Consider the following 15,397-nt stretch of genomic DNA (forward strand, 5'->3'; position numbering starts at 1 on the left):
CTGCGTGGGAAAGTGGGGCCCCGCGGGCAACAGACCATCTTGGATTTTGCACCAAAGCTGAGCTATGCAGGATTCAATATCCTACAAGACCTATTCTACCCAGCGCTCAGTCCTGCCTGTGCCGCAGCTTTGCAGCTTTCGCTTAATATACCAGATGATAAATAGTCTTGGCGGCCAAAAGATACCATCTGGTTTCTGTAAATGGTTCTGCCGCTAATTTGTCTTTAAGAGGTCATGTAACAGTTGTAAAAGGCTGCGCTGTCTACTTGACCTAGGATCTGATGAAATAAAATTCATATTTAAGGCAAGACAAGAAAAATTTAAACAAAAATGTTTTCTCTGCCCGGTCGGGCCTCCTCCCTCCCCTCCAGTATGCACTATGCATCAACACGATGCATTAACCCCACCTCAAGGCCAGAAATACCTGCTCAGCCTTGAAAATCAATGTTTCTTCTTCCAGCACCAGCCATGTAACTCCTTAAAAGATAACATTCCTTTCTCAATCCTACACGAGATCACAATGACACACCACTCACCTTGTAGGTGCTCACATCTTTGGTGAGCTTCATGTACAATGCCGATATATCATTTCCTTTAAAGACAGCAACTGGTACAAAACAGACTGGGTTTGTTCAGACGACCTGGAGAGATACTGGACCCCACTCACTGGAAGTTCTTAGCTCAAATACTTACTTGTGACCTTATTAATGTGACTAGCTATATTCCTTGTAGTCTGCCTTTTTGTTTTTTTTACAAGATTACTGTTTCTTGCACTCCCAAATGTGTGAGTGAGGCCCGGACGAAAGTAACAATGACTAGGCGACTTGAAACAATTGACCAAGTATATAGTTCCATAAGATCAATGACTGTGATAGTATAACTAGATACAGGAAGAAGCAACACGAGGGAACCATTGCTTGGACCATAACAAACCAGTAAGACGGGTGGTCCAGAAACTTTGGGCTACTGTTAACAGGGTCTAGTCCAGTAATAGCACATTGAGGGTCCTATCAACAAAATCCTCACCTGACCTGGGAATGAGCATTCCTAGCATTGTCAGAAAAGTTGGTCATGAAATACCTCCCAATTTCCCTTGGTTGAAATTAAGACATAAAGGGAGGAGATTGTGAAATAAAGAATGATGCCCACCATCCAGTTCTACAAGAATCAAGTCATTAGCCACTGCATTTGCTGACCTAAAATACACCCTAAAAGGAATTCAGGGTGAAGATCAGGATGAGGCATTTTGTGCTCTGGGAAAATTGGCAGAACTGGCTCAGATAGCTAGATATTTTCAGAAGAAAATTTTATAAACTCTGTTTCTTGCATCTTCACATACTTAGAAAGGCACTAAAACCATTAACTAAGATATCTGTTCCCTCGTGCATAGCAGTAACCTTCTACCAAGATGTGTGCTTGATTACACATACTCCTCTAAAATCACATATACACTGGTCTCCCCCACTTACCTTTTTGGAACAGTTCTCAGAACTCTCTGAGAGACTGTCTCCCAGGTTATAATCTGCAGGTTGGCTCAAATAAAATCTTCCATTTCTTTCTTAGGTTGGCTATTAATTTTTTGTTGACAGATCTAAAAATCCATTCCCCAGGGGAATATTGAGAGACCAATGGGAAAAACCTTTGGCTCTAATTATCAGTTCACAAGCTCAACAAGAGTTAATAGTATGACACAGCTGATGATAAAAGCACACACAAAGACACAAACACAAAAGCAACTCCAGGCTCCATTTAGAGGGGTTCCCAGGTCAAAGGTTATGCGCAAGTGGGGTTAGACCTGGGGTACTGGGTTCAGATTTGGGTTTTAAGGGGGATAATGACAAAAATGGGTGCAACGCCAGAGACAGTGGTCAGAATGGTGGGGGGCTGAAATTGTGACTTGTGAAGAATGATGAAAGGAGTGAGGAAAAAGCCAGACTAACTTGGGCTAGGTTAGGTTAGGTTTTGCCAACAATGGACCTCCACATTTCAATCACTTGACTCTCGTCACCTCATGGCTTGCCTGGGATTCTGCTCCACGTCGTCTTCACTCTGGAACCCAGCCTGATGGAGCCACCTCTGTGAGAAGCTTAGCTTGTCTCATGGTAGAGGGATGGGAGGCCACTCAAACAGGTTCTCAGAGTATCTACCCAGAAGTGATACCTGCCAATTCCTCTCAGTTTCTATAGACCAGAGCTAGCTACCCAACCATGTCTGACTCCAACAGGGTAAAGTATAATCCTCCTGTCAGGAGGGAGATTGAAAACTGGATGAACATAAAACCACAGAGCATCAGATCCATCTTCACACATTCTCAGGCCTGTCACATTCCCGGAGAAAGAGCTATTGTATGAGTGTGTGAGAACAAAATGATTTCAGTTCCGTATAACGATGAGAACTCTGCAATGTGATAATTCCCTGCTGGTGTCACCAAAGGTACTCAAAGCAGGAGCTCAAAGCATAACCAGCTGTCCAAATGGCTTTAAAAATGACTTGGGCCCTGGCAGGAACCTGGACTCAGACCGTGGAGATTCCGTCCACCTCTATGACCAGGTTATGGTGAGAAGAATGCTCCCTAAGGGAGGGAGAGGGGGCTATTAAAAGGCAGAGATGGCAATGCGATCCACTGCACAGCATGATTTCAGCAGACGCTGCTGCTGATTGAATATGCTGGGGGAAGAAAGGGGAAGGAAAAGGGTTGGAGGCCAAATGTCCAGGTTATGGTTTGGGATATGTTGACCTGGAGGTGGCAGTGGAACAGCTCTCTGAAGATGTCCGCTAGGAGGCTGGAGTGGTAAATCTGGAACATATGACTGGAAATATGACTTTGGGAGTTATTTGCATACAGACTGTTGACCGAAAAAAGTGCACAACCTAAAGTTGACAATTACGTTTTATTTGGTTGACTTTTTGAGGAGTTAAGCCTGGGAGACAGCCTCTCAGATAGCTCTGAGGGACTGCGCCAAAGAGGTCAGGGAGGACTCAGGATATATAGGAAGCTTTGCCACAAAAACCAGGGATTCTGAATACCAAAAGATTACTATAAATTAAAGAAAATCAGACCTCTCAAGTGAATGAATTTAGTGCTTTTCTATGTATGAGAAGATGCAAGAGTCTGGGCTCATTAAATCATTCATTTGATCGGTATCTTACCTATTTAGTAGCCTGCTTTTCTGTATCCTGAATCCCCTCAGGGGGCATAGTCGGAAGCAGCAGCAGTGGCTGATGGCTTGATGGCCACAACATCCTCTGTTTACTGATATGGCAGGTGACATCCTTCATCCACAGGGTGATATGGTTTGTATATGTCTAAGAGCACTATGGGACATATGAACACAAATAAACTCATTCATTTATTCATTCAACATTTATGTATTGTGTACCAGTTATGTATCAGATGCTGGAGCAGGCACTGGGGATACAGCAAGGAACAAGTAGAACATAAGTTCTACTCTCACAGAACGTACAGCCCAAAGAGGGTAATTAACAAGTGCATATAAACACATATGAACTTAAAATACTAGCAACAAATGGTACGAAGAGAAATACAAAAGGGTGATGGGACAGGTAGTACCAGGAGGAGGATCAGAAATGCTTCTCTGAGAGCCCAGAAATAAACTCACAGACCTACAGTCAATTAATCTTTGACAAAGGAGGCAAGAACATACAACTAAGAAAATACGGTCTCTTCAGCAAATGGTGTTGGGAAAACTGGGCAGCTGCATGTAAATCAATGAAGTTAGAACATTCCCTCACTCCATACACAAAAATAAACTCAAAATGGCTTAAAGACTTAAATACAAAACAAGACGTGATAAATCTCCTAGAAGAAAACATAGGCAAAACATTCTCTGACATAAATTGCAGCAATGTTCTCCTAGGGCAGTCTACCCAGGCAATAGAAATGAGAGCAAAAATAAACAAATGGGACCTAATTAAACTCAAAAGCTTTGGCACAGCAAAGGAAACCATACGCAAAACAAAAAGACAGCCTATGGAATGGGAGAAAATATTTGCAAATGATGCGACTGACTTATATATCCAGAGGGAACTCTATTCTGAAAAGATACATGCATCCCAATGTTCACAGCAGCACTATATACAATAGCTAAGACATGGAAACAACCTAAATGTTCATTGACAGATGACTGGATAAAGATGTGGTATATTTATACAGTGGAATACTACTCAGCCATAAAAATAATAAAATAATGCTATTTGCAGCAACATGGATGGACCTAGAGATCATCATTCTAAGTGAAGTCAGCCAGAAAGAGAAAGAAAAATACCATATGATATCAGTCATATGTGGAATCTAAAAAAGAAAAAAGGACCCTATGAACTCATCTATAAAACAGAAAGAGACTCGCAGACATAGTAAACAATCTTATGGTTACCAGGCAAAGGAGGTGGGAAGGGATAAATTTGGGAGTTTGAGATTTGCAAATGTTAGCTACTATATACAAAAATAGATTTTAAAAAAGTTTCCGCTGTATAGCACAGGGAACTATGTTCAATATCTTGTAATAACTTTTAATGAAAAATATGAAAATGCAACAAACAAACAAGAAACGTTCCTCTGAGAAGGGGACCTGTGAGCAGAGACCTGAGTGCCCTCGGGTGCCAACTATGCAAAGACCCCCAAGGTAAGCTTTTCAGACAAAGGGATCAACAAATACAAACTCCCTTAGGTGGATATGAACTTTGTATGTTAGAAGAATCATCAGAAGAGCAGGCAGCAATGGTGGCAGAAAGCAGGCAGAAAGCCAACTTAGCAAAGAGACAGATCAGAACACATAGGGCCCCAGTGGGATTTGTGTTTTCTTGGTAGGAAACTGAATTTTGTTTTGAGTGGGACGGGAGGCCCTTGGAGGGATAGGAGCAGAGAAGTGACATGTCTTAAGTTCTATTTCCAAGATCACTTAAGACCATTCTGGGAGGGGGTAGAGGAGTGGGCAAAATGGGTGAGGGTGCTCAAAAGTACAAACTTTCGGTCTGATGAAATAAAATTCATATTTAAGGCAAGACAAGAAAAATTTAAACAAAAATGTTTTCTCTGCCCGTTCAGGCCTCCTCCCTCCCCCCTAGTGTGCACTGTGCAGCTACACGATGCATTAACCCCACCTCCTCAAGGCCAGAAATACCTGCTCAACCATGAAAATCAATGTTTCTTCTTCCAGCACCAGCCATGTAACTCCTTAGAAGATAACATTCCTTTCGCAATCCTGTACGAGATCACAGTGACACACTACTCACCTCGTATGTGCACACATCTTTGGTGAACTTCATGTACAATGCCGATATATCATTTTCTTTAAAGACAGCAACTGGTACAGAACAGACTAGGTTTGTTCAGACGACCTGGGGAGATACTGGGGCCCACTCACTGGAAGTTCTTAGCTCAAATACTTACTTGTGACCTTATTAATGTGACTAGCTATATTCCTTGTAGTCTGCCTTTTTGTTTTTTTTTTTTTACAAGATTACTATTTCTTGCACTCCCAAATGTGTGAGTGAGCCCCCGATAAAAGTAACAATGACTAGGCGACTTGAAACAATTGACCAAGTGTATAGTTCCATAAGATCAATGACTGTGACAGTGTAGCTCAAGATACAGGAAGAAGCAACACGAGGGAAATGCCTTCCCACCTGGGGAGCGTTCTTGGCTCCAAATCACACTAGAATCCCATCAAGCCTTCAGACTTTGTAACCAGCTTACAGGATGCAATGTGTAACATCAACAAATGTGAAAAGTATTACAGAAGACATGGCCTAGTATGTTTAGTAAGCAAATAGTAAGATTAAAAGAAAAAAGAAAAAAAAAAAAGGATGCAGGAATTGTCACTTGTTAAGAGATTGAGAGACTTATCAGCCAAATGCAACCTGTGGATTCTGCCTGGATCCCAAACAAACCAACTGTTAAAAAAAAATTATCAGATAACTTGGGCAATTTCAACACTGACTGAATGTTTAATTGTATTAAAGAATTGTTTAGATGTGCAATGCTATTAAAGTAATGTTACACAGAGTCCTTATCTTTTCAGTTACATACTGAAGTTTTTCCAGTTGAGATGATACAGTGCCTGGGAGTAGCTTTAAAATAATCCAGTGACAGTGGTGGCTGCGTTGGGCATACAGAGGAGACAAGATGGACCATGAGCTGACAATTGTTTACGCTGGTGGTGCCTGAATAGAGGTTCCTTGTACTCTTCTCTCTGCTCTTGTTGATACTTGAAAATGTCTCATTACAGAAAGAGCAGTACAGATGCCAGACATCAGGGGTTACATATTAAACAATTATCTTCAGTTGTTTTAAGAAAATCCACATTTCACCTTTCAGTATTTGCTACAGTGTACTGATGCGACAGAAGGACTTGCTTATGTCAGGCAACTGCAAACATTTATGAATACTCATTCCTTCCTTCCACAGTACACACCAAACACCTGTAAAGCAGACCCTGGAGTTGTAGGTGTCAGGGACATGATGGCTGTCATGGAGTCCAGGGTCTGGGGGAAGGGGAAGATATTAAATGGATAAATTACATATAAAAGTATACATATAATGAATGCATTTCCATTGCCATTGCCAAGAGTGTTATGGAGGGCTGAGGGGTCAGGGGAGGTCAGGAGAGGCTGAGGAAAAGCCTTTTAGATGCGATCTGCTAGCTAAGCTGTACTGACTAACCAGTGTAGGCGAGGCAGGAAGAGGGCAAGACTCATGCAGTCCCATGTCAAAGATGCTTTTGAGAAATGGAAACAAGATTGACAGTAGATAATCCTGGTCCTTTTAGCCTCACTGGGGATTCAGACATTTGTCCTAAGAATAACGGGAAGTCAAAGAAGGATTTTAACATTAGCTTTGCATTTTGTACGTATGGAAGATAAGATGTACCCACTTGTGACAGGACCCCAAGGGAAACCAATTGAAAGAGGAGCCGTAGTGTTTCCACAGAAGCATGGGTGTGCTCAGGTTGGAGAGGATGTGAGCCTGAACCTGGGCTGGCTCTCACTACACCACAGATTGCCTCACACAGCACAGCCTTCTAAGTCCGGCTTTGCTTCCCGTCATGCAAACCGTGCCTGATGAGTGTGGCCTCAAGTTACTGTCAGTCATTTTCTGTGGCTGATCCCCAGACAGAAGCAGCCTTTGGAAACCATAGGCTTGTGGACAGGCAGCCCAGCGTCTGGACTCTGGAATCAGTCTGTCTTGTCTCAAATGTTGGCTCAACCACTTATGAGCTGGGTGACCTGGGGCAAGTTGCCTAAGCTCTCAGCGCCTGGGCTTGCTCATTGGGCTGTTACGAAGCTCATGTGCACTATTGTCAAGTACTCAGAACAGTGCCCGACCCATAATGAGTCCTACACTAGAATTTGGTAAATGTGCAAATCTTTGCACCCCTTGGTGCCTCACCGTCCTCATTTAGTAAAGCCACTTTTGGAAACTTCTGTCTTCCAGGTGCACTCTGAGAATGAACCGGTTGCGTACTCAGCAGATTCAAGGGCTGAATGTTATCCTTATAGTCAATAGTTAACTGCCGCTTGCGGACCACCAGCAAGCACCACCAGAGAAACACAAACAACCTCTGTCACCGCCTCTGTTGTACTCGGTCAAAGGTCGCTAATTAAACAACCTGGCCAAAGGCAGATGTTCAATGGCAGGTGGGATCGGGGTGCTCGGCGGCCTTTGAACTCATCCTGCAGCTCAAAGCTTCTTTCTGGGTCAAGTTCTCTACTCACAAAAATCCACCAGGCCTTGCCAACTGTGTGTCTAACTGGCCTGACTGTCAATAAACTTCACCAATCTTAAGAAACTTGCCAGCTTTTAAGAAACTAAAACTGGGAGTTACGAAACACAGAGTAGGGGCACTTATGGACTGTACCAAACAGTTATGATAGAATTCTTTCATAAAGCGTTTTCTCATCATTTTATAACCAGCATTTTTCTTATTACAAAAGAAATGCATTCCCAAATGAACTTATTTACAAAACAGAGACAGACTTGCAGACATAGAAAACAAACCTATGGTCACCAGGAGAGAAAGGGGGTGGGGAGGGAAAAATTGGGAGTTTGGGATTTGTAGATACTACTATACATAAAGTAAACAACAAGATCCTACTGTACAGCACAGGGAACTATATCCGACATTCTGTAATGGCCTATAATGAAAAAGAATATGAAAAGGAATAGATATATGTATGTATAAATGAATCACTATGCTGTACACCAGACATTAACACAACACTGTAAATACTTCAATTAAAAAAAAGATGCAAAGCAATACAAAAACAAGAAGAAACCTGTTCCATGTAGAAATTCTGGAAACTAAAGATAAATCAAAATTAAAAACCAAAATATTCTACAACCATACAGGCCACACAAACCCCTGTTAATGTCAGTATATCTTTTCTCAGCAATATACTTTTGCTACACATTTACACACTTAAAAATTTTATAGGAATAAGATCAGAAGGTACCTAATAGTTTGTAACCCCTTCCCACAAATGATTAAATATTTTCAACAACCTGATTTTTAACTCCTAATATTCCATTGTAGCTACAATTTATTCCACCAATCCTTTATTGTTGCACAATTAGATGGTTTTCCTTTTTACAATCATAAACCATGCTTGAGCATATTTGTAGCTATCACCTCATCCAAATTATTATTTTTAGGATAAAATTCTCAAGGTGACATTACTGGGTCCAACAGTATGCAAACATTTCAGGGATCTGATTCATAATGCTACTTTGCTCCTTAGGAAGCCTTATATCCATTTTCAGAAATTCACTTGGGGCTCCAAAAAAAAATTATACCAATAAAAAACGGATTTCTAGGTATTTAAATATTTTGTTGACTCTAAGGGTGGTGGTGGAGGGACTAAAAAGTGGAACTTGGACAAAAAGTGAATGCTGTCATAAGTCCGTGTGCTCCCCCTTCACACTGGCGCGCAACAGGGCACATGTGCACCCTTGCCTGCGTGGCCCCCCAGCCCCGTGGCTGCATCTCCGCGGCTGTGGTCCTCCACCCAAGCTGAGCCTAGATGTGCATTTCTTAGTCTCTCCTCTCTCATCCTTGCTCCTCTCATCCCAGTGATTCTCAGTGGGAGTAGAGCTGCCCCCAGTGACTCACAGTGGCCATTTCTGTGGGTGGGGGTTTGTTGTCATAATGATGGGGGGGGGTACCCTTGAACTTAGATTCGCGGACATCCTGTGCAACAGAAGTGTTTTGTATTTCTCCCATGACTTTCAAATGTTACTCTGGACAATCATGTAGGTGAAAAACCTGTATCTAAAGCCTGTATGTAACACAAAAATAAACTGAAAATGGCTTAAAGACTTAAATATAAGAAAAGGCACAATAAATTAGAAGAAAACATAGGCAAAACATTCTGTGACATACTTTAGCAACATTCTCCTAGAGCAGTCTACCCAGGCTATGGAAATACAAGAAAAATAAACAAATGGGACCTAATTAAACTCATAAGCTTTTGCACAACAAAGGAAACCATAAGCAAAACAAAACGACAACCTATGGAATGGGAGAAAATATTTGTAAAAGATGAGACTTACAAGGGCTTCATTTCCAGAATATATAAACAGATCCTACAACTTAATAACAAAAAACCAAGCAACCCAATCCACAAACGGGCAGAAGACCTAAACTAGCATCTCTCCAATGAAGACATACGAATGGCCAATAGACATATGAAAAAATGCTCAATATCACAAATTATCAGAGAAATGGAAATCAAAACTGCAATAAGGTATCACCTCACACCAGTCAGAATGGCCATCATTCAAAAGTGCACAAACGATAAATGCTGGGGAGGGTCTGGAGAAAAGGGAACCCTCCTACACTGCGGGTGGGAATGTAGCTTGGTGCAACCATTATGGAAAACAGAATAGAGATTCCCCCAAAAAACTAAAAATAGACTTACCATATGATCCAGCAATCCCACTCCTGGGCATATATCTGGAGGGAACCTTAATTCAAAAAGACACCTGCACTCAATGTTCATAGTGGCACTAGTTACAATAGCTAAGACATGGCAGCAACCTAAATGTCCATCAATAGATGACTGGATAATGAAGTTGTGGTATATTTATACAATGGAATACTACTCAGCCATAAAAAAGATAAAATAATGCCACTTGCAGCAACATGGATAGACCTGGAGATTGTCATTCTAAGTGAATTAAGCCAGAAAGAGAAAGAAAAATACCATATGATATCACTCATATGTGGAATGTAAAAAAAAAAAAAAAACAAGACACTATGAACTCATCTACAAAACAGAAACAGACTCCCAGACTTAGTAAATAGTCTTATGGTTACCAGGGAGAGGTAGTGGGAGGGGATAAATTTGGGGGTTTGAGATTTACAAATGTTAGCCATTCTATATAAAAATAGATTTTAAAAAATGTTTCTTTTGTATAGCACAGGGAACTATGTTCAATATCTTGTAATAACCTTTAATAGAAAAAAATATGAATATGAATATGTATATATATATATATGCATGACTGGGACATTGTGCTGTACACCAGAGATTGACACATTGTAATTGTACTTAAATAAAAAAATTAATTAAATAAAAACAAATAAATAAAACCTGTATGGAGACTCACAGACACAGTAAACAATCTTATGGTTACCGGGGAAAGGGGGTGGGAAGGGATAAATTTGGGAGTTAGATTTACAAATGTTAGCCACTATATATAAAAATAGATTTAAAAAAAGTTTCTTCTATATAGCACAGGGAACTATGTTCAATATCTTGTAATAACCTTTCATGAAAAAGAATATGAAAACGAATATGTGTATGTATATGCGTGACTGGGACATTATGCTGTACCCCAGAAATTGACACATCTAACTGACTGTACTTCAATTAAAAAAAAAAAAGCTGTATGTAATAGCTGGACCTAGATTCTAACTCTACAGAGAAATTGAAGGAAAAAAAAAAGCTTCTGAAGGAATTCTCCAGGAATACAAAGGTATTCACTACGTAAAGTGAGGAAAAATTATGTCAATAATTTGTTTTGGGGGCAGGGTAGGGTATAAATAAACCTAATTATCTCCCCCCTGCAAAAAAAAAATTACGTTTTGTTTCAGGCTTTTCCAAGATTTGTTTATCATTGCAGAAAAATCCTATTGCCAGTAGCAATGATGTTAGTGGTATTCAAGTCAGTGATTTAACACTCCACTCCACCCGCAGCTGCCGCGGTCACAACAATTCTATGTTGAGGTGCAAACATGCAAACACTACGTTTTGGCTCTAATGTAGTCCAAAGTATTTGTTATAAAAAGCTGGCATTGGGCTGTGACAGGACTGAGCGCAGTTTGCTGGCGACCCCTAGTGGTGCACACGAGCATTGCTCCACTCAGCCGGTGGCTGGGCTTAAAAGCTTTTTGGCTTCAAAACGTGGTAAAGAAATGACCCCTTCCCCCACCCCACAGCCCCCAGCCTCAAAAACACAAAACTCCCTGAGTTGTCCTTGGTCACCTCTCCCATTTATCGTCATTTGGATTCCCCGCCCCACCCCCACCCCCAAGCCACACAGCTACTGTTCCTTAAAGTGAATCCTCATTTCTGGAGAAGGAGATGCTTCTGAACAGAGTTCATTCCTGTTAGTATGCAGGTGGCTGAGCAGAGGGGATGCAGGAGAAAGCGAGCGGTCGGGGGGCCAGGGAAAGAACGCCAGCCCCATGTGTCTGTTCATACCCAGAAAATTTAAGCAAAGATGGCAGTCATGTCACATCCCATTATTTTTTCTGTCTTACCTGCTGGTGCCGCCCCGCTCTTTTCCTCCATTCATGGAAGGGTCCCAACGTGTACTTTCGGGCCATGGTTTTCTCAAACCAGTGGTTCTTCAACTTAGCGCTCACCAGCCTCACTCGAGAGAGGCTCTTGCAGTGGGCTTGGCGGTGCCAACCCCAGGGTTAACGATCCAGGTGGTCTGGTGGGGCTGACCTTGCATCTCCCACGAGCTCTCAGGTAATGATGATATGGCTTGTTTGGGGACCAGCTCAAAGTCTGCTTTAAATCCTTGCCTGCATGAGCAGTATTTAATCAGTCTCATGTTACGAGACTACGATTCTATGCAGTTTCCAAAGTACCTCGATTTTAAGGAATTTTGCATTTTTCTAAAGACAACAGAGCAGTGTAAGACTACCTCATAGAAAGGGTCCCTGTGAATCCTTTCCTTGAGAGGGTGAGCAGAATCAGCTGTGCTTTATTCCCACGGGGACGTGAGGTTTCACCCAAATGACAGGATTTCCCCGAAATGAGCCTCTGTGCCTCCAATAAAATATTTCACTGAGAAAAGCTATTTGCTTCTCTTGGCAGCTTTCAGGCCTCAGCTCTGAAAGAATAGTGTCTTTTGGCAGCCGAAGTAGGTGTCTTTTCAGAGTGAAGAACTCGAATCTTAAAGGGCCACAGTACTTTCGTATTCCTCCTTTCTCTTAGGCACATTCCTTGCAATCATTTTGAAAATTAAAATCCTCCTGGGCTTTCTCAAAAATGAATACATAAGAGAGAAAGAAAGAAAAAGAACGTGGAGGGAAGAAAGAAGATAATTAAGAAAAAAAGGAAGAGAGGGGAGGAGGAGGGACCTAGGTTGAGAGAATCGGCTGGGAAGGGGAGAAAATGGTGGTTTTCCTGGAGAGGAGAATACTGAAAGAGGGACATGTGAGAGGAACTGAAGAAAGCACAGGGAAGCAAGATTTTCTTCCCCCAAGAGGACAGCATCGGCCTGGCGGGCAAGGGTACTGCTCACACAGCTTCCCCAGCGGCGGGTCCGCGGCATCCGAGTCTGCAGGCGCAGGCGCAGGCGCGTTGGCTCCAGCGGTGCCGCCCTCTGGCATTCACACTCTCGCGCGTTCCTCCCGCCTAGGGGACCAGGGTTGGTCTGTCTGTGCGACCGACCGACCCACGGCACACAGCAGAAGCCGCGTTCTGTCACTGCTGAGGCTGGGTCATAAAGGCAGTAGGCTTTTTTCCGTCTCTGGATCACGGGTGCTGGGATAAGCCCGACGCCCCGCGGAGCAGCAGGGTAGGCAGACCGACCACGTGGCGCCCGCCGCCGGCGTGAGTGGGCTGGGAACCGCCCCTCCTGGCCGCGCCCACCGCAGCCCCGCCCACAAGTGGGCTGCACTCTCTCCAGACCTTGAACCCCAAACACCCGGCTCAGCTGCTTCTGGATTGCTGAGCCACAGAAACTGGGAGATAATGAAGGTCTGTTGTGTTCAGCCGCTGAGTTTTGTACCAAAACAGGACAGATGTCTGCCACAGGGAGAAAAGATTGGAAACACAGCACCCGTTGAATGAGGAATATTCCCCACTGATTTGCCTTCCCTCCCCCTCAGCTGCTTGGCAAACTTGATTTTCCATCTCCCTGGGGCATCTTTTAGTATAAAGACCATGATTCTCGTTACCTGAATTACACATTCCCAAGTTCTCCCTCTAATAGAGAAGTCCTTATACACTCTTTCCTTCTTTCATTGTTAACATGATGGTGAAGTTGTGGAGAAGGAAAGAGACAAAGTTTCCTCCTACCTCAATTGTAGGGAGCTGCCATATTTATCCTAAGAACCTGGCCATGCTGAAGGTCCAAATTCATTCATTCATTCATCCAACAGATATGTAGGGAGTGCCTATTCTAGGACTGGGGGATACAGAAAACCAACAAAATCTATCCCACATTGTAAAATGGCTTAGATAAGTTTGCAAAAACTGGCATCAAAAGCAACTGGTAGATTTAATCAACAGGTATCCTAGGTTCTTTGGAAAGACTCAGGAGAGCAAAGTTTTCCAATCTTGACAGCTCTTCAAAACTGAAAGAATTATAAAAATTATACAGTAAAAAGATAAACCTAGTTATGTGTGAAACTAATATTTAAGAAGTGGGTACTCCAGTGGTTCTCAACATGCAGTCCCAGACAAATAGCATCAACATAAACTGGGAAACTCGTTAGAAATGTAAATCTCCAGATCCCATCCCAAACCTCCTGAATAAGAAACTCTGGGGATGGGGACATGAAATCTTGGTTTGAAAAAGCTCTCCAGGTGATTTGGATGCCAAGTTTGAGGACTACTTTGAGGTGGCACTCTTTAACAAAAATATATATACTTTTTTTGTGCAACTGCTAGATAACCCTGCCAGGTGACACTCTAACATGAAAAATTGAAAACATATCTGTTCTGCAATTGCAGGAAAATTCCACTGAGTGGCGCTCTAACCTGAGTAATAGGAAAACTATTTTGCAGTAACACGGTATTTCCACCAGATGGCATGCTGGGGTGCCACCTGGTGGAATTAATATGCAATTGCAGAACACTTTTTTTTTTTTACTGTTACAGGTTTACACACCTATCTGAAGGTAAAGTTCCTGTGAAACGTTTGCAAGCAGAAATGGCATAAAGCAGAGCGTATCCCTGCTCTGTGAAAGTTCGAGTTATACCACTTCACTTTAACAACAGACCAACATTAGTACAGTAATGGTTTCTTTTTGGTAAGAGCAAAAATACTCCTCTTCAGACGTCTTTCGTTATTGAAAATAGGTACTAATGTAAGTCTTTCATAGAAACGAAGTGGTGTAAGAACAACTTCAGGAAGCAGGAGATACCGGTAGTATGAAAAACACGATCTGCAATTACACGATGAATCCACTAGGGGGCACTGTAACACAAGAAAGAAAATAATTATATAATGTCATCCGCAATTACAGAAAATCGCCACACGATGGCGCTCTAACACAAGAAATAGAAAAACCGGAGCTGCAATTATATAAAAACTCCATTAGATGGCACTCTAACATAAGAAATGGAAAAGGTTGGCGCTGAACTTTCAGAAAATTTCCACAGGGTGACAATCTAACATAAGAAATCAAAGCTATACTTCTTGTGTTTCTATAAAATTTCCATTAGATGACATTCTAACACAAACAATAGGAATAATTTGCATTTTTGTAACGAAAGTCTTTTGATTTATAAGCAGAAAGGATATGACATACATGATGATTAACTTACAGGATTTATTTAGCTAGTAAATTAAAGCATAAATTAAAATTTACTTATTTAAATTTATTTACTTAATAATATTTAATTTATTTAAATATTTTCTAAATAAAACAATTTATTTAAATAATAATTTATAAATAACTTTAAACAATATTTGTTTAAACAATATTTAAATTTATTTAAAGTAATCCTCTGGGAGGGTTATTCCTCCAGTTTCGTTCTTTTTCTTCAGTGTTGCTTTGGTAATTCTGGGTCTTTTGTGACTCCATATAAATTTTAGGATTATTTGTTCTAGTTCTGTGAAAAATGTCCTGGGCAATTTGATAGGGACACATTAAATCTGTACATTGCTTTGGGTAAAATAACCCTCCCAGAC

The 15,397-nt window shown here is 41.6% G+C and overlaps 1 protein-coding gene across 1 annotated transcript; it reads right to left on the minus strand.

Moving 5' to 3' along the window:
- Positions 1-3,243: 3,243 nt before the first annotated feature.
- LOC116662195 lies at positions 3,244-13,449 on the minus strand. Its single transcript, XM_032475648.1, has 3 exons — positions 13,437-13,449; positions 11,784-13,362; positions 3,244-3,315 (listed from the first exon to the last, which is right to left on the minus strand). Exons 1-2 carry the CDS (start codon positions 13,447-13,449, stop codon positions 12,428-12,430), a joined length of 948 nt encoding a protein of 315 aa, XP_032331539.1. The 3' UTR covers positions 3,244-3,315; positions 11,784-12,427.
- Between the last annotated feature and the right edge of the window lie 1,948 nt (positions 13,450-15,397).

Source organism: Camelus ferus, chromosome X (genome assembly GCF_009834535.1).
Source record: "Camelus ferus isolate YT-003-E chromosome X, BCGSAC_Cfer_1.0, whole genome shotgun sequence".
Taxonomy (NCBI): Eukaryota; Metazoa; Chordata; class Mammalia; order Artiodactyla; family Camelidae; genus Camelus; species Camelus ferus.